Consider the following 20,366-nt stretch of genomic DNA (forward strand, 5'->3'; position numbering starts at 1 on the left):
ATTATTTAAATACAACCTCAGATGAATATGTTATATTGGTTCATTATTTATTTAACAAAAAGTATGCCCCTGCTGTTTCCACAGGAATTCAGAGGGTAAATAGCAAGCATGTCCTGCAAATCAAACACATGCTTAGAACTGATCATCTGCAAGTGTGAGCACCTCTATAAAACCAGAAGTTTTGGTAGTTTGCTGGTCTCGAGTATCCACATGAGTGTTGACAGATGCAGTGGAGGAAAGACATCAGAAATGATCTTAGAAGAGTAATTGTTGGTGCTCATCAGTCTGAGAAGGGTTATCAGGTCATCTCCAAACTATTTGAAGTCCATCATTCTGCAGCGAGAAAGATTATTCACAAGTGGAAAACATTCAAGACAGCTGTCCATCTTCCCAGGAGTGGACGTCCCAGCAAATTCACCCCAAGGTCAGACAGAGCAATCCTCAGAGAAACTGCAAAAAACCCAAGAGCTAAATCTCAGACTCTACAGGCCTTTAACCCTTAAACTTCAGGTCAGTATAATTAGAAAGAGAAGTATTTTTTATTTGGAAGGGTTGTCAGGAGAAAGCCTCGCAACTAAACTTCCGCAACAATGTCCTTTGGACAGATGAGACCAAAGTGGAGATGTCTGGCCATACACAGCACAATCACCTTATATTAACTTTATACCAACTGTATAAGGCTTCATGATTTGGGCTTGTTTTTAAGCCACATGACCTGGGCACTCCTTGGATACCAAAGTATTCTACAGCCCTGTGTGAGGCCATCTGTTCTACAATTAAAGCGTGGCTGAAATTGGATCATGCAAAAGGATAATGATCCTAATTTCAGCAGCAAATCTACAAAAAATGGCTGAAAAGAGAAAGAAATCAAGGTGCTGCATTGGTCCAGTCAAAGTCCAGACCTCAGCCTGACTGAAATGCTATGGCTAAGAGACCGGCGCATAAAGGTATCACAAACCTCAATGAACTGAAGCACGACTGTAAAGAAGAGTGGGCCGAAATTCCTCCACAATGATGTGAGAGACTGATAAAGTCATACAGGATGTTACTGTTTCTAAACGAGGTTCTACAAGCTGCTGAATCATGATGTATCCTTAGTTTTTCACACAGTGCTTCTACATGTTGGCTTAGTTTTTTTTGTTGAATGAATAATGAGACAGTGTAATATGTCGTGTGTTCTTATTCATCTGATGTGGTGTTTAAATAGTTTCAGAACATGGTAAAGAGGCAGGGATAGCTCAGTAGGTAAAGTGGTCGCCCCATGATCGGAAGGTCGGCGGTTCGAATCCACTTAACGGCTACCCTGAGGTACCCCTGAGCAAGGTACCGTCCCTACACACTGTTCCCCGGGCGCCTGCTTAGTGGGCTGCCCACTGCTTCACTGAGTGAATGGGTCAAATGCAGAGAAAAACAAGTAATTTCCCCATGGGGATCAATAAAGTATCCATTATTATTATCATTATTATTATTATTAAAGATGTCCTGATATATAAAATCATAGAACAAACAAAGGGTGTACTTTCTTTTTCACCACAATATATTGAATATAAGATACATGAAAGTCAACCCTAAAACCAGAATGCACTTCAGATGATACAGATGAGAGGTTTTACCTGGTCAGCAAGAGTCTGAGGCGATGAATAGCCAATCCTACAGCCATGAGACACACATACGAGCTCTGCACTGAGCTCCAGTACATGGGCAAGAGGCAGGTAGCCGATGTAGGTGTCTTCTTCACTAAAAACACACGCAGACTTCAAAACCCCCGATTTGATGTGGGCTATTAAATGTTTGAGACTACCGCGGACATGAAGGTCTTAGGGTCATCCCATCTCCAGTCAGACAATTTCTAGAAGGCTTCCTGCTTCACCTTTCCCAATTTGCGTAAAAACTTTACCTTTATATATAAAACACTTTTTAAGATATATATGCATATATTTTTTATTTTTTGTATTGTTCAAACATTGCCACAGATTTCAATGTGCAAGGCAAACTGCATGAAAGTGGGTCAATGGTGTTTGGAAAAAATAATTATTTGAAAAGGTATTTGCTAAAAAAAACTGAAATTAACAGCAATCATTACAGTCTGTATATTCAATTCGAATTTGGTTGGTTGATTTGAGACAGAATGACCCTTTAGTGAAATTAATCAGTCGTTTATTTCATCAAGCTGAATCAGTACTAAGACAAACTATTGCAAGTTATACATTAGTCATATTTTCAAGATATATACTGTTTATGAGCTACATTTCCTTTGAGTTCACCTACTGAAAACATATTCATCTCAACTCAAGTAACAACCAAATTTTGGGGAAATTTCCATTTTAGTGAACATGTTGTACATTCAAGCCATGAATGAGGGGGAGATTTACATAGCCGTGTTACTTAATCCACAAAGGAAAGCCAACATTTTCATAAGATCGACTGAGACTGTCACAACTAAACCCCTTTAACCTCCATCCATCTCACCCTGACTCCTTTTCTCCCACATTGTTCCTCTACTCATACTAAACTCCCTCCCTTTTCTGTTTCCTCTCACTCCCATCTTAATCCCCGGAGACGGGTCAGTTTCTCTTTTAATATAAGCAATTGAGCTGCATGATGATACCAGCTGAACAAGCATATTTCCCATAATGTTAGTTAAAATATTCCTTTGAAACATGCAGAAGAGAGAAATTTGAACATTGACCTCAGCTTAGTTTTGATTACAGTGTTTTGATTACAGTTTTGATTATATTTCTTCTGCTTCCAGTAATCCAGTGCATCACACTCTTCTGTTAATGAACAAACCTAAATGGCATGTTCTAATCTGTATGTTTGCTGGCTGGTGATTCTGCTTGGACGTGTAGCAGAGGAGATAAGCTGCTTTGGAAAGTGAATTTCCCTGCAAAACTGCCTCCATATTTTACAAACAGATGAGTCAAAAATCATTACATTTAAAACCCAAAACTATTAGACCATATCCCGGGGTGTGGTATAATAAGCACGTTTGAGGTCTTTACCACAGGTTGGGAATCCTCTCGGCCATTCCTGTAATCCCAGCGATGATGTTGCTGTGGGAGATCATAACGCCCTTTGGAATGCCTGTGGATCCGCTGGTGTACATGATGACTGCAATGTCCGAGGGCAGCGGGGTCTTGCGCTCACGTGTTGCTGGAATGTCAACAGAGAAAGGTGGTGGCAGAACTGGATTAATGGTTTATAGCACAAAAATGAACCAATTTTTAAACAATCCCCAGAAACACGGTTCATTTGTTGTGTGTGTGCTGGCTAAAAAAAAGTCTTTTTGTATGTAGGAAAAACCCCATGACTTAAGGGTCAAACACACAGAAATGTTAAATGGTTATCTCAGAAATTAAATAACCTAATTTCAACTAATCAGGTAACACATCTGGCACAATGCAGAGTTTAAATAAGTGCGTTCGCCAAAAACACCATTTGCACGTGTTGATCTTTTCTCTTTCTCATGTCGTTTGCTGCTGTCTGTCCTTTCTTATCTATTCTCTTCTCCCTCCTTACACTCTTCCTTATGCTCGGTTGTTCCTCTTTAATCATGGTTGCCCCTTTTTTTTTAAACTATTTGAGCTGTGCCCATTTGATGACAAGTATGTTAACAGTATGGTGTGTGCAGACTTTAAAAACTGTGTGTAGGTCCAAATCTTCTTTCAGGCCAACATATTTGCGTGAGAATGATTCTCTAGCTGTCACGTGGCGTGCACAAGGCTGAGGGTGAATGTAGGCATAAATTTTAGATTTTCGAGTATCGGTCCTCAAAAAAACGTCGCTGAGTAACAGATGTTACACATCAGCTAGTCAAGTATTTATGATCATCTTGATGATTTGACACCAGATGCGATTAGCACTGGCTAAGACAAACACTGTACGGTTATATATTATAGTGACCTGTCAATCACAGTGCTGACCTGCCCAAAGAAACCAGGCTTCTTCTTTTTTTTTAATCATTTTTTGAATACAGAAACATCATTCTGTATTCAATATGATTTAAAACTAGTGATTGAATCTGTGAAATGATTAGGAAATGATTTGATGAGGACATAAAGGAATTAAGAAGTAGGATAATTTTCCATAAACTATAGAACTTCCTGGTTTCCAACTTTTACCAAGAACTGTACAACTGCATGTGTTTTACTGGCTACTGCAAAGAGTTGGTATATTCCTTGACATTGCACTGTAGCAAAAGTTGTGCATGACTTTTTTTATGCATTCAGCACAGTCAGGCTGAATGCGGCCTAACACAGCTTCCCTTTCCACCCATGATTTCAGTTGCAGTCTGTTTTCATCACTGCCTCCCAGCAGGTAAGGTTAACAATCAAAACATGTGATCAAGTACAAGAAAAGCTGCTGTGAATGTTTCTTTACATCAAAGAACACAGCAGATAAAGGCAGTGAAAAGGACATTCGCATGTCTAGACAGCAGAGCACAATATGATGAATCTCTTGCCTTCTGATCCCTCTCTTGGACTCCTACGGTCTGAATAAATAAGTAAAGAGCAAGTCAGTTTCCAGCGGGAACAGAACCAGTTGGGAAACAAGAGATTGGTTTTTGTTTTTCGCTTTCTGCCAAGAACAAAAACAGATCTAAGAGGCTCAAGCTCAGCAGGCACTGACAAACCAAAGGATGAAGTAAAGTGCATCATAGTCACAAGGGCAGACATCGCTTCTCTCCCTCCAGAGACGTGGATATGAGGCGTGTGCACTCCGAAAGCTGATGTCATGTGAAGTTAATAGCGCCATGTGTAAACATGACCCTCGCCTATATCCCAGCGCTCTATCCTCCCTTCCTACTTCCTTCTCCCTTTATCTGCACATGACTCTACCAGCTAGACATGTTTTGGGTCAGTCAGTTCAAGGGGCCTCAATAAAAAGTGAAGATGGGTGATGGCCTCTTCCTTATCTGTGCGCTAACTGAGCATGCACGGTATCAACCTTAATCTGACACAGATGTTAGCACTTCCTTCTTCACATGACCTAATGGGCCAGATACCAATCTGCCCCCACTCCATGCCCCCAAGAAACAAGCCCTGACTATTTCATTTACTTGAGAGGAAGAGATGGCTACGTCAAAAAGCCTGGCAGATTAAAACACATGTGCTGTGAACGGTAGTGTTTTAGGACCTCTTAGTTGGAAAGGTGCTTCTCTTCAAGGCGCTCTGCTGTTTGTTTGTTTTTTTGTCTTTTATAAGTTATAACAGCACTGCCTGATAATAGATTTGTTTAATTTGCTTTTATTCACTTTAAGCTTGTAACAAGTGTGTTGTAGGTTTCTTCTGCTGCCCCCAAGTGGCCAACTGTCATTTTATTAGTTGATGATGTTGATGAATACACTTTTAAAAGAAAAATAATTCAATGTGTATATATAACTGAATAAACGAAATAGACATTCGGTTTTGAAAATCTGTATCCATGGGAAAACAGAAGCACTGCAAACTGCTGTCTGTGTCCCAAGTGGCACAGGGAGGAATGTAAAGTTTGGTTTCCACCAGAAATGCTGCCAGATCCATTAACAGAGCGCTGCTTAGTCACAGAAACCACACTAGCAAAGTTAGGACAGCTGTGTGGTGTAGGTGTAGCTCTCTTTTGACTTGAGCTTGACTGTAACCTCAGAGGAAAACAAAAATGAAGCGGCAGTTCTGCAGTTCTTCTAGTCAGGCTGCATCCAAAAGAGAGTCAGTCCCTGTATGCCCGCGTGTTAAAAAACTAACTGTAATAAAAAGTATGTTTAGAGCCTGATACTGAAGTGTAAGGATAGTTTCCTCTTCAAAACAGCCACATGAGTGGTGGATGCTTGGACTGTCAGGTGTGGACAGTGGCAGCTACACCTGACTGATCTCTGCTAGGCCTCATGAACACTGATTGAAGTCACTGAACTGGACCCTTCAGCTGTGTTTGTGCTGCTGGAGCCTTTTGGAGCTTTTACAGTGGAATTATCTGACAAATAATATGGTGTGTTGTGTGCTGCTGACCATTCAGCTTAACAGTGAGATCAGGGCAGTGGCTAAATCAAGCTTTTTCCAATTGAGGCAGCTGGCCAAAACAAAGCCGACTGTTTCCAGGCTGATTCTGAAACCATTGTAGCCTCACTCCACTGTCTGCCCTAACATTTTAGGATTCATTTTAAATGTCTTTTCTTCCCTTTTAAAGGCCTCATTGGTCTTGCCCTTCCGCAACTCTCTGAGCTCCTGCATTCTTTTGCACCCACCCGTTTTCATCTGATGAACTGCTCTTGAGTGTGCTTAAAACTGTTGTGGCTCCCAGAATGTGGAATGATCTGCCTTTGCACATTAGGCCGGCCTCTGTCTGATTTTTAAAGCTCTTCTTTCAATCTCTTCTTCTCTTCAGTGACACCTTATGAAACTTTATGACTTGTATTTTATTTGATTTAGTGTATGACTGTTGTTCTTCTCATATTTTGCGTCTTTTATTTATTTCAGTTAAAAAATATTCACACCGTACTTCTAAAGGCTTTTAAGAGGGTTTTTTTGTCAAACTATAGTTAAGGCCACAATTTCAGATCAAAATGCCTCCTTAGAGCTCCAAAATCCTTCACTGGAAAATGGCATTTTGCCATAGTGAAGTAACGTGGAAAATATTAAACACTACATAGATCTGTTTACACTGTTAATGTCCTGCAAGAAAGTGCTTTATCTCAAGTGGAGTGTGGTGACTAATTGTCACTGTGACTCACCATGATACACAAAACTGTAGAGAAAACCTTTTTCTTAATGGGCAAGCAGCTAAATACTTTTTTAATGTTTTAAAACGGAGCAATCCTAATTCTGTGAGTCATGAACTCTTGAAAGCAAACTTCACATAAATCAATGAACAGACACACAGACAAAACCTACCATTCTCGTGCCTGGCTCCCAGCTTCTGAACCGCAGCCATGTTGTGGATGCTGATGCCACGTGGATAGCCGGGCCACGCAGTCGGTGCATTGTCCACTACAATGATGTGTTGCAGCCTTGGAACGTCTGTTAGGATGGCCTGACACACACACACAGACACACACACGCATGCACACACGCACACACACACAACAAACATGCCATCTTGATATATGTTGTTTCTATATTGACAAAAGATAAAGAGTCGGTTTTTCTGTGAACAAGTGAACAAAGGAACATTCTGTTTATGCCGCCTCAATAAAAATGGAAAGATGAAATGCAGGAGCACTGCTTGTCTTGGCACTGAACCTGGCCAAAACATGCCAAAGTATTCGGCACGTGTCTTCTAACATTTACAACTCTGTTATGGGACGCTGCAACTTCTCTGTTCTGTCAGCGCTGAACATTGTGTTCTTTGGCTCGTTGGCTCTTTGGCTCCGACGTTTCCTCAGAAGATCAGATATATGAGATATTTGTCCACACAATGATGTTTGTCACTGTAATGTTCGCTGCTTTATACGGCTTTGTCTAGTAGTTTCTTATACTTTGTGATGAAAAATAAATTTCCTGTGAAAAAAGATTTGCAGAGAGAATTTACTCTGTGTATTCTAACCTTGAGTCTGGTCTCCAGAAGCTCCCTGCTGGTGATGATGTGGGTCACCTGAGTCTCATTCAGCCCGTGGGCAATGGCGGGACCTCCCAATGTGGAGTAAATGGTGACCACTGCAACCCACAGGGACACAGAAAAAGCGCATTAGAGTATAATAGACTAAAACATTAATGGCCCCACAGGCAAATTTGCTTTCCACATCGTAGTCCAGCAAAATATATACATGCATACACAGGACCCACATCCAAATGTACTCATCTGCCACTATGAAGCGTGAGGCAAAGGTGGACTTAATGTGATGTGCAAGAGGCAGGATGGGCTGTTTATCTAAACTGCGTTAATTCAAGACAAGCCTGTCTGTGTGTGAACACAGTGACCGCGCAGACATGTGAAGATGGACCATGTACGTGCTGACTGTCTACAATCCTCAGTGTCCCTGATTTAGGCCCCTCTCACTCAGATGAGCTCTTCAGGCACCTCCAGAGGCTGCTGCTAAAGCTTCCGAGCCAAACGGCTCTCGTTGCATGATAAGTACTCTTTGGGGGATATAAACAAGTACTGATGTTAGAGAGGGTTTACTGTTTTGACTAAGTGCATATGTCTAATGAAGCACTGTGTGGTTGCATGAATGCATGCACTCAGCAAACCAGGGTTAGCGTTTCAAGCCGTCCTTTAAAACCAGATATTGACTCTTGCCTCATGGCTCATATGTTATGGATATGATCTACTTTGGTTACACAACATTGTGCCTCTTTGGGAAGACTTGATCTGAAGACTGGTCAAACTCTGAACACCCAAATGATGCACCTATATGTGCTTGTTTAACATCTTTATAAAACTGCATTTTGGAACCAGAGGTGTTTGTATGGGGTCGACTATGTTGACTCTGTACAGACGTTCTTCACGTTCTTTGTGCTATCTGCATGTGCATGAAGGGTCATGTCATTTTTAAACAGGAAACGGCCCGATTTAGTGCCACAAATTTAGAAGCTTTTGATTTTCTAAAATATCACTGGATGTTTCAGCATTATGATTTGCCTTGAAGGGAATAAAAAGGATCAAAGGGACTCAAAACATGACAAAAATATCCCCAGATCATAAGCACAACTGAGTATGTAGTTTAAATTCCCAAACGCAGATCATAAAGTTTTTAAGTGAATTATGTTTATGTGCTTTTACAAAACTTCTCAGCAGAAGAAAGTTAAAATAAAGGTTTTCTCTTCTCTACTTGGGGCAAAAAAACATGGTTTCCCTAGAGAAGTATAATCAAAAGGGGTTAAAAATCACAACATTAAAAAACACTTATTTAAATTTGGACAATTTCCCTTCAATCTTCTTATGCATGTTTGATTGGCTGTGTGTGTTATATGTTCACACCATACCAAATGTTCACCATATGTATGGTCTCTTTCTTCCTTTGCATTTTTTCCACTCTGTCAATTTTTAGAGCAAATTTAAGACCATAAACATTTACCTGTACCCAACGAGGAATACTGTGCATTTTTAGAAAACAGGACCACAGGCCCATTAAAAGATATTTTAATCCTCCACAACTAAAATACAGACAATAAAACCTCACTTCACTATCCATATGATTCCTACAATTGTTTTTCTTTTACTTAGCTAAATATATAAACCGCTGCATGCATAAGCAGATGTTCCAAATTCATTGGTATCCTATGCTTTCATTATTAGTCACTTCAATTATATCACTTCAATTTCCCCTTCTCTTTCCCCTCACCCCCATCTCGTGACAGCAGATGGCTGCCTCTCCCTGAGCTTGGACCTCTTAGAGGTTTCTTGCTATCACCTAGTGCTTGCTCATGACTATTGGCAAGTTCTTTAATGTTATAGTCTTTTCCTTATGTTATTAAGGTGAATTCTGTTGTGATTTAATTCTAAATAAATTTAATTGCTTGACTCAAAGTTATTGTGGGACTTGCTCGCATTGTGTCACTAATGGTTATTTCACCTGTTGACACCACATGTTGCAGAATTTGTTCTCTGTTTGCTTCTAGTCTCTTCCTGCACGGACCCCCCCCCCCCTCCCCCCCCTCCCCCCTTCAAGTTGTTAAATAAAAACAATAACAGTACTGATTTTGCTTCATGTCCAGCTTGCGATTATTATTCAGCCTGGTGTCTCACTGAGGTACTTAACGGGTACTAACATAACTGTGATTGACTTAATCGTTTGCCTCGAATTTTCTTCATTCTTATGATTTAAAAAAAGCTTTTGCTGCATGTCCTTGTTGTGAATGATTCCCTGAAACTTAATACATTTTATAAAAACTGCAATTATTTCTTCTTCACATTAGACAGGATGCACATTTACACAGAAAAACTGAAAAAAACATAATATAATTAGCGCTCAGCTGAAGAATGTGTTTGTTTTAAAAGATGAGAGCAGGAGACAAAAAAAACAGAGGAAGGAAAGAAGGAGAAAAAAGTAACAAGAGGAAACAACAGTAGATACACTGACAGCAACAGAAGCAGGCTAGCACAGAATAACATAGTCTGCAACCCTGCGTCCCGGCTCTGACACAGACACAGGGGTTTATGGGACAGGGATTTGTGACATCAAAATCTTGCGTCATGGAGCTCCAACACTTCCTGCGCTGCTGCTGTGTGCGGGTGACCGTGTGTGTGAGAGGGAGAGCCATGACACCTCCAGCCGTGAGATCTAAACATTCAATGTGGCCCAAGCTTAACACATACACACACTGTCACACACTAGATGTTAGTACAGGAAGCTTAGCAAACATCCAGATTCCACTAAGTAGCAACAAAGTGGAGTCTGGACTCGTTTTTTTTTAGTTTGATACAACAAATGACATCTTGAAAGAGAAGCCTATCCTTGACTCTGCGAGGGGGAGCTCTGCTGTGCAGCTGATGCTTGTGATACACCTTTTATGTAACTTATATACGGTAGAGTAGACAGCTCACAAAAGTTGGCCTTCTGAGCCAATGTACAGTGAATATGAAGTACAATGAAAACATACACACACACTAAGTATGTGAGTTCACTGGGGGCCTTTGGCTGACTCCTTGATGCCTCTGTCAACATCAGATGCTCACGTAGACTCTCTCACCCCTCTTCTGACGCCATTGGCCCTCACTTGTCTTCTTCTCCTTCCTCCCCTCTGTTTCTTCCTCTGCTGCTCTTTCCAACCTTTAAGGCCTCTGTGTGCTGTCCACTGCCCCTGGCTTTTCCACTCTCCCACTGTTTGTGTTTGCATCAGAGGAAGATGAAATATAAAGATGCTTTCTTGGCTTGGATGGCTGTGTCTTTTATGAGAATGACAGTTTAATGGAGCTTAAATTAAAGTGAATAGCCCGAACAAAAGGGTCCTTTATGGGTAATCAAAAAGATTTAACGAACTGCCGTTGAAGCTTGTGATGAATAAAAGGTGCTGCAGTCTTTGCTATGGAACATATTAAAGAGTAAATCATGCTGAAGCCCACAGCTGCTTTGCTCTCTCTGATTATTAACGTTTTTATTCAGAGCGAGAGAAGATCTTTGCTTTGCTTTTCTTTCTTCCAAGTAATCCTCGCTGGCTTTTATTGTCGTGATTCTTGACGTCCCCAGAAACACACATTAAGAAGATAAATCAGCTTTGCCTAACACTGAATGATTCATTCAGTGGAAGAAATGAAAAACTACACCGAACGAACCACTTTCCATTACACAAGACACGTTTTTGCTAAGTGTATGAGTGCCGTACAAGTACAAACACCATTAGTGTATAATTATTTTTTTCAAAAATGTACTCTTGTCAGCGTTTGAGCATCTTTTCCTAACAAGAACTCGGGAAAAACGGATGGGGAAAAGAGAAAGCACCAAAGGAGGAGAAATGGGACACTTATATAACGCCGAAGCAGAAGGGACAAATTGACCTTCTTCTGTCTCAGCTGGGCCCTCCATGTTACAAGTTGTCCACTAACATGAAACCACTAACATGCAAACACACACAAACACATTTTCAAACACACACACACATGCACACACACAAAAATGGCTATAAATCTGCCACATCCAGACTTATTTAGAGCTACTCAGAGGGAAAGACCAAAAGGAAGAGAATACAGAGAATACAAACCATATAGCCAAAACTGAAAGCACATGATAATGTACAAATTATCTGTATGTCCGTGAAAAAAGCAGATCCATTTGTCAGCCTGTTTTACTGTAGGCACTCTTACTTTTCAAAAGATACTCTTCATTAGGACTTTTTACTGTAACACCTGTGAATACATCAAACACCTTTTACTTGGGGAATGACAAAGTTACACGGCAGGTACCTGTGGCTTACAAGTGTAGAGTGGGTCAGATACTAAATGAAAGGTTTAAGGGTTCGATTCCTGGCTCATCCAGTCTATGGGCCAAAATTTGATAATGATAATGATGATAACAAAGCATCTAAAGGCATAAAATAAAAGTGCTGCATGTGTGAATGAAGCTTGTAGTAGAAAAGCAATATAACTACAAGTCAATTTATAAGTATAGTTGGAATTGTTGTGGGAACAAGGTTGGTATATTATCTAAAATAAAACATTTTAGTTCCCTAATAAAATTATCCAGGATGTGTTACAATTTGTGTCTGAGTGCCTCTGGTGCATGTTTATTGATGCTGGGATGTCTATTATGAGCCAATCAGTCCCTCATGTGAATGTGGTCCAGCAGTTTCCCACGTCACGAGTCTGTTTATTGCTTTCATACCATTCTATTGAGCCTACTTTATTTATTGCTTCTTTCTTTTGTTCCTGGATTTAAAAAAAAAAAACAGTAGGAGTAATGGAAAAAAATCCATACAGCAGAGCACTGCTATATTTTGTTTGGCAATATTGTATCCATACAGGGACACCGAATATCAATATTTAAAAAAAAAAAAAAAGTTCAACTACTCTAAAAAAAATACTACGATTGAGAGAGCTCATCCCCTTCACCACACTCCTGAGATAACATTATCTAAGAAAACTTGAAACATCAACACTGGAAACACTGGAAACAAATCTTCCCCCTAAGAGCTCAGTCACACAAGTAAAATAGGACAGCAACCGCCTTTCATCTCCAAAAAAACAAACTGGTGGCTGCTTTTTTTCCCCACATTCTGTGACTAATTATGGCTTGTGATGGTTAAATGGTTGCCCAGAGTTGAGGCTGTTGCACACTCATGGCCGCTTATGATCACAATGTGATTGCACCCGAGCACAACTCAAGTGCTGGTTGTTATGTTTCTGTAGAATACAAATGTTTCAGAGTGCAAATGTAAATATTAAATGCAAATTTCTGTCTATGTAGAGAGCAACGGGTATGTGATTTTTGATCCTTTATTGCAGTTAATTGTTGTATTATCAGAAATAAATAGGATATATAGTGGGGCAAAAAAGTATTTAGTCAGCCACCGATTGTGCAAGTTCCCCCACCTAAAATGATGACAGAGGTCAGTAATTTGCACCAGAGGTACACTTCAACTGTGAGACACAGAATGTGAAAAAAAAAAAATCCATGAATCCACATGGTAGGATTTGTAAAGAATTTATTCGTAAATCAGGGTGGAAAATAAGTATTTGGTCAATAACAAAAATACAACTCAATACTTTGTAACATAACCTTTGTTGGCAATAACAGAGGTCAAACGTTTACTATAGGTCTTTACCAGGTTTGCACACACAGTAGCTGGTATTTTGGCCCATTCCTCCATGCAGATCTTCTCGAGAGCAGTGATGTTTTGGGGATGTCGCCGAGCAACACGGACTTTCAACTCCCGCCACAGATTTTCTATGGGGTTGAGGTCTGGAGACTGGCTAGGCCACTCCAGGACTTTCAAATGCTTCTTACGGAGCCACTCCTTTGTTGCCCGGGCGGTGTGTTTTGGATCATTGTCATGTTGGAAGACCCAGCCTCGTTTCATCTTCAAAGTTCTCACTGATGGAAGGAGGTTTTGGCTCAAAATCTCACGATACATGGCCCCATTCATTCTGTCCTTAACACGGATCAGTCGTCCTGTCCCCTTGGCAGAAAAACAGCCCCATAGCATGATGTTTCCACCCCCATGCTTCACAGTAGGTATGGTGTTCTTGGGATGCAACTCAGTATTCGTCTTCCTCCAAACACGACGAGTTGAGTTTATACCAAAAAGTTCTACTTTGGTTTCATCTGACCACATGACATTCTCCCAATCCTCTGCTGTATCATCCATGTGCTCTCTGGCAAACTTCAGACGGGCCTGGACATGCACTGGCTTCAGCAGCGGAACACGTCTGGCACTGCGGGATTTGATTCCCTGCCGTTGTAGTGTGTTACTGATGGTGACCTTTGTTACTTTGGTCCCAGCTCTCTGCAGGTCATTCACCAGGTCCCCCCGTGTGGTTCTGGGATCTTTGCTCACCGTTCTCATGATCATTTTGACCCCACGGGATGAGATCTTGCGTGGAGCCCCAGATCGAGGGAGATTATCAGTGGTCTTGTATGTCTTCCATTTTCTGATGATTGCTCCCACAGTTGATTTTTTCACACCAAGCTGCTTGCCTATTGTAGATTCACTCTTCCCAGTCTGGTGCAGGTCTACAATACTTTTCCTGGTGTCCTTCGAAAGCTCTTTGGTCTTGACCATGGCGGAGTTTGGAGTCTGACTGTTTGAGGCTGTGGACAGGTGTCTTTTATACAGATGATGAGTTCAAGCAGGTGCCATTCATACAGGTAACGAGTGGGGGACAGAAAAGCTTCTTACAGAAGACGTTACAGGTCTGTGGGAGCCAGAGATTTTCCTTGTTTGAGGTGACCAAATACTTATTTTCCACCCTAATTCACGAATAAATTCTTTACAAATCCTACCATGTGAATTCATGGATTTTTTTTCACATTCTGTCTCTCACAGTTGAAGTATACTTCTGGTGCAAATTACTGACCTCTGTCATCATTTTAAGTGGGGGAACTTGCACAATCGGTAGCTGACTAAATACTTTTTTGCCCCACTGTAATTGTCATAAATTGACCCCATACAATTGCAGACAGATATGTGAGTAATATCAGACCGTTATCAGATGGGTTCCATTTTATGGGAACATGTATTGCAGTTTTAGTGACAGTGTTGGTATGCTTGAATATCTTATTTTTCAGCAAAAAAACAACTGAAGTGAGAAAACATGATTAATCACAATATATATTACTGAAATACTCAGCATATCGAGAGTTAAGTATTGTGATAATATTGTATCATTCGGTGTCTGGTGATTCTCACCTATAACCTCTTCCCTGTGTTTTTATGTACCTGACTGGGTTTGTAATTTTAAGCTGATGCCTCCTGTGTCCCACATCTGGGCTCGCCTACTTCTGAAGTAACACTGAACTGAGGAGGCCTTAACTTCAGCTCTGGACATACTGCTATAAGGGTGGATTGTAGGCTGAATGTCAGTTAGCATTTGTCACAAGTAACACCAAGAAAAACTAACAGTACCTGACAGCAGCTCGGGCTGCACTGGCAACAGGACCCAAAATAACACACACAGACACACACTCCTCTCCATTACACATCTGTATACAGTGGTCCCTCGCTACATCGTGGTTCACTTTTCGCAGCCTCGCTGTTTTGCTGATTTTTTTTTGTGCAATTTTGCATGTTTTTTTTGTTTTTGTTTTTTTACAGCGCATTGTGTTCTGCGTCCTGATCGACTGTAGACCATTTTCATTCAGTCTCGTGCCGTGTCTCCTGTACAGTACAGAATGCATCCAGCTTGTCAAATTTAAATCTTCGCTAGCAGAAGAAAACAAAAACAACAGTGTTGACATCAAAGGATTATAAGGCGCATTAAGTGAAACCAAACAGTCGGATAAGTCAAACTTTACTCAACTCATTCTTCTTGCTTCCTCTACTTCCGTACCATTGATTCATTAATGTTGTATTCTCTCGCAGCTGCTCTATTCCCAGGGTCTGGGCCTGAAAACAGAGTGTGATCTTTGGTTTCATTCTATAATACTGGATATATTTTTCTTTGAGAGAACTTTGAGAGTGTTTAAACAAGAGAGAAACGTGTGGAAAATGTCGATGCCTGTCTGAGAAAAGTATATAAAGTGTGTAGTGAGGGATTTTACAGCCTTACAACATCTATAATAATTGTAAAAAATAAAGTTCGCTACTTCGTGGATTTCACCTATTGCGGGTTATTTTTTAGAACGTAACACCCGTGATAAAGGAGGGACCACTGTAGTGTAAAGGAGGGCAAATGGAAAGTCCATATGAAACAAAAAGATGCATAGTAGTATAGAGAGATCGATGTTTCTGTCCTTGTGTTAGCATTATGTATGCAATGTTCGCTGCATGTCCTCAGAGAAACCTGGACTTACATGGGAAGTTGTATGTGAAACAAGCCTGGGCAGCTATTATCCACTCTGCTCGTGTCTCACAGAAGATAGCGATGTTGGTTTTAGGCCGCTGCCCCAACGCCGCCAGACCGCTGCCCAGATGGGAGGCTGCCGTGAGGGTGTCCTTGTAGGAGAGCCAGCGGTACTCGCCCAGAATTACCTGCAGGGGTGTTGGAAAGAGGGGAGGCCGGAGAAAGACGCATAAATATCTTGCTGTCAAGTAAGAGAAAACTGTTTCCAGTCTCAATGAAGACAAAGTATAAGTGTTAATGGGTTTTATTCATTCATTTTGTCAAATATACAGGGTTTTATTAAAGGAACAGAGCAAGGAAAAAGATGAATGGTAAGAAACTGAAAGATGGAATGATGCAAATCTATTATCTCCTTAAAAAAGCCACTGAACTGTTGCAAAGCCCTGCTCCTGTGTCCCATCCCACAGTCACATGCTTGGCCTGTTCCTTATTAAGAAGTCACAGGAAAGGGAGCAACTGTCCACTGTTGCCAAACAGAAGTACTTCCTCTTGCTGTCATTCTCATGCTGCTGCATGTCACGGTCATCAGCTGCACGAGAGAAAGATAAGCATAGGCTTCTGGATATTCTCTTCACCACTCATTATGTTCAGAGAGCTGCCTGCACATGTATTAGTGAGCTTATACCGGCTCCTAATGGTTAAGAAATGTCAGTGCACATAAACACGCAGAAGGACACAGAGCCACAGTGACTACACGGTGCTGTTTTCCACTGGTTGGGAACAATAGCTAGCTAAACAGCCTAATTATGCACTATTGCAGCAATAAGTGTTTCAACAGTGGAGATTCAATGGATTACAGGGATCAGGCCACTGGGTTTAATGAGGTAATTCACAAGTAACATAAACACCTAACTGTGCAGGCACACTGAAGAAGAAAACATAGCCAAAAATCTTGAAAGCAGAAGTCTTCTTCCTTTCTTTCTGCTCCAATTTACACTAATTCTGGATTAATAACAAATACTTTTTTTTACTGTTTTGATTTTGCTACTTCGTATTCATACTCTACCCTCTGTCCTAACATTTGCAAGGTTGAAGGAAATAAGTGCAGCACGGTGGCACGGTCGTTAGCACCGTTGCCGCACAGCAAGAAGGCCCTGAGTTCAATTCCACCATCAGGCCGGGGTCTTTCTGTGTGGACTTTGCATGTTCTCCCCGTGTTTGCGTGGGTTCCCTCCGGGTACTCCGGCTTCCTCCCACCGTCCAAAGACATGCAGCTTGTGGGGATAGGTTAATTGGATAATCCAAATTGCCACTAGGTGTGAATGAATGTGAGTGCGAATGGTTGTCTGTCCCTGTGTGTTAGCCCTGTGACAGACTGGCGACCTGTCCAGGGCGTACCCTGCCTCTCGCCCTATGACAGCTGGGATAGGCTCCAGCGCCCCCCGCGACCCTGAAAAGGATAAGCGGAAGCGAATGGATGGATGGAAGGAAATAAGTGGTCTACTAGACAAGCTGTCAGCTGAAAGAGTAGCAGCATCTGGAAGTGGATTTTGAACATTTTAAACATTAACAAGAGGTTTGTCTAGACAGCAGGCCAAGAGAAGTCACAGAGGAACATTTTGAAGACATTTGGAATTTTACAAACTTTATTTTTTAGAATATGAAAAATGTCTAGCCTCCTTTTTTCTTCATTAGTTTCTGAAAGCTGTAAGCTTGACAGCTTGCCTATTGATTGACATCTCAGAATCCTTCTGCTCTTTGCCCACTGGCTTCCTTACACTGACTGACACCCTGTCCAACATGGCTATGCAATCTCTTGCTTATTATCCAATGGATATGATGTTTTCATATCACACCATAGAAATCCACACATTGAGTAATAACTCTCTAAAACTATTGTCTTACAAATACACGACTGAGCCACAGTGTTGCACAGCATTGCACTTGAATAACAGGATCCTTCAATAATAAACAGTAATCTGCAGATGAAAATAGTTCACAGCAAAAGCTCTTTTTAGTCTAGAGTGAGTAACTTTTATTAAAAGCTACACTGCGTAGCTGGTTTTCAGGTATTCATCCTAAATACATAAAAGATGTTTTTTTTTAATGTGAGGTTGGGGGCTGAGAGCTGGGCCTGTTAGATTTAAAGAAAAGGTGCCATGTATTTCAATGCTATGCTTTAACAGGCACGTTGCTAACATAACTCACACTAGATAAAGAAATGAGGCAAAGCTTGTTTAAACAAGCTTTAAATGAGGTTTGCACGCTGGGTGTTAATGCAGTTCACAGATCCATACCACAGTCATTATGAAAATATGAATTATAACTGAACCACTGTCGATGCAATTTTCCTACATGGAGCTACACACAAGGGTGTTTATGGGTTGCAATTTAGTATCTTCTATGTTATCCCACATGGGAAAGAAATTAATAAAAATGGTAAATATTCATCCGTTGGATATATATAAAACTTGTGTTTTATATATACGGTACCTTTCATAAGATATTTCCTGACAAATCCTGAAATTGTACCCATTTTACTTATTTCAAAATCAATATTTTTATTCTTGAACTCTAGAGCAGCTTTGTATGATTCAACGAATGCAATCCTTCCTTTTTCCACCATTCTCCCGGCTCTAGATGCAACTTCCAACCCCACAACTTGCAACTGCATAGTGAGTCTTTCAGTTTCCGTGCCACTTCTAATATCACTCTCTGTGCACCTTCTTATGCTATTTCTATTACCCCATTTGTAAGCAGACATACTTCTTAAATTTAAATGCTGTTTGCAGCTGCATACTTAAGGGACAGATAAAAGTGTGTAGTCCTTTAAGTACCTGTAATAGAATGTTGGATAGCCCCTTTTTAGCTACACTGCTACTACAACACAACATTTACTTCCTCACTTCCATATCATTTTTTACCTTCTTGAACACCTTCCCGTTGCTTTGTCGCTCATCTTCCTCGCTAATCACCTCTCTTGTCCCAAGGCAGTCTCTGTGGGGAAACCTCATGGCTGCGTACTCGAACATCTTATCCAGTGTGTCCACTCCCGGATGTAGAGATGTGACCAGCTTCTTCATGGAGCTCACTGCTCGGTATGGTCCCTCTGGTTGTCCCAGGACCGAACGAGCTTTGGCTCTCTTGGCTCTCTCCTCCTCTGAGCCGTAGAAATTCCCGTCAGGTCTGGACACCCAGCTAAGGAGGTAGGAAGGCAGAAAGGTGATGACGGTGTAGATCCACACCATGAGGTGGAAGAGGAGCAGCAGCATGGGGTTCAGGTCCTCTTTCAGCTTCATCTTGGCAAAGCTGTGACAAGCAGAGAGAAGAGAGCGGGGAAGAAGTGCCTGCTCGTGCTGGTTCAGTTGCTCCCTTGTTTCTTCTGTTGCCTTCTCAATTCTCCCTTTCTGCTAATGCAATGCCCACAGCTCTGCAATACTCCTAAAAAATATCCACAACATGGCATTAGAGGAAATTTTTAAACTAGTTTCAAAATTATGCTTGTGTCTACAACACTCCTGTGGTTTTCCAAGAGATTCATTCTGAAACTGAAACAAAGCACTGTCTCACATGTTCTCGCTGATAGTAAAGCAGAAGCTTGTTATTATGTTATTGGCAAGAGATGGTGTTACACACCGACTCTCTTACTCAAATGTTCCTTCCCCACCCTGCAACTCCTGTGTCCGGTGCACTCACGCCAAAGAAGAGAGCACATCAGTCAATGTCAGTCACTGTTAGTGTCGAAAACAGCAAAACAACACAGACAGATGAAGGGGTGAGGAAGGAGACCAGAGAGGAAATATAAGGAGAAACAAATCAAAAAGGATGGGGACACGTAGGAAGAAGTGAAAAAAGTAAAAAGGTCAGCTATAACAGACATAAACTACACTAACTGTGAGGTTTCTGAAAGTCTACATGTGGGCTGTGTGACAGGATTCAAGCAACTCGACAGAAGGAGATAGCCAAGTCAGGAGCAGATAAGAACAGGGAACAAGCTATAGCTCAAGAATCCACCCGTTAAACTCCATGATGTAAAATTTAGAGAGAATGTGATGAGGTTTGCGTAGAGGGACTACCTCACATCTACTTCACTGGGTAAAAGGTGGCTGTATTGTGTGTGCGTATCTTTGAAATTTCACCTCATCCCTAGTTTCTTCAGACACACACACAGAACAGGTATGCACTTGGTGACGGAGACTGTAACCTACAGAAGATGAGTTTGGGAGCTATCCAGAGTCCTGAACAGAGATTAGCGTTAAGGTTATCTTACAGACTTCCTGGTAAGTGTAGTTCCCTATAACCCATGAAGGCAATTAGGCAACATTATCATGTCAATATAAAAGCGCCTTACCAATAGGTACCAGTTAGTGTAAAGTGCCAATATCTAATTTTCAAGATAGATACAGAACCTGGTCAATGAACTAAAAAATAATAGGCTCAGCATGAATGTTTATTTCACACCATGAAGGAAAAAGCAAAACATTAAGTGAATTTTGAGTTGAGATTATTTTGCAATT

General features: G+C 41.1%; 1 protein-coding gene across 2 annotated transcripts in view; it reads right to left on the bottom strand.

Annotated features, from left to right (window-relative positions):
• acsl3a (acyl-CoA synthetase long chain family member 3a) overlaps positions 1 to 19,279 on the bottom strand; it is a 31,039-nt gene extending 11,760 nt beyond the window's left edge. The window contains exons 1-7 of one of the 2 annotated variants that reach the window (XM_085370261.1): positions 18,774 to 19,279; positions 15,860 to 16,037; positions 7,519 to 7,628; positions 6,883 to 7,005; positions 3,938 to 3,947; positions 3,003 to 3,153; positions 1,614 to 1,737 (exon numbers count right to left, since the gene is read on the bottom strand). In XM_085370261.1, coding sequence (XP_085226387.1) covers positions 1,614 to 1,737; positions 3,003 to 3,153; positions 3,938 to 3,947; positions 6,883 to 7,005; positions 7,519 to 7,628; positions 15,860 to 16,037; positions 18,774 to 19,148 — 1,071 coding nt within the window. In that variant the 5' untranslated portion in view covers positions 19,149 to 19,279. Of the gene's footprint in view, positions 1 to 1,613; positions 1,738 to 3,002; positions 3,154 to 3,937; positions 3,948 to 6,866; positions 7,006 to 7,518; positions 7,629 to 15,859; positions 16,038 to 18,773 lie in introns of both variants that reach the window. The other variant, XM_085370260.1, reaches the window with a different exon arrangement.
• Between the last annotated feature and the right edge of the window lie 1,087 nt (positions 19,280 to 20,366).

The sequence above is a fragment of the Diplotaxodon limnothrissa genome, linkage group LG14, assembly GCF_057381915.1.
Source record: "Diplotaxodon limnothrissa isolate DT_005_m linkage group LG14, D_limnothrissa_male_GT1.1, whole genome shotgun sequence".
NCBI lineage: Eukaryota > Metazoa > Chordata > Actinopteri > Cichliformes > Cichlidae > Diplotaxodon > Diplotaxodon limnothrissa.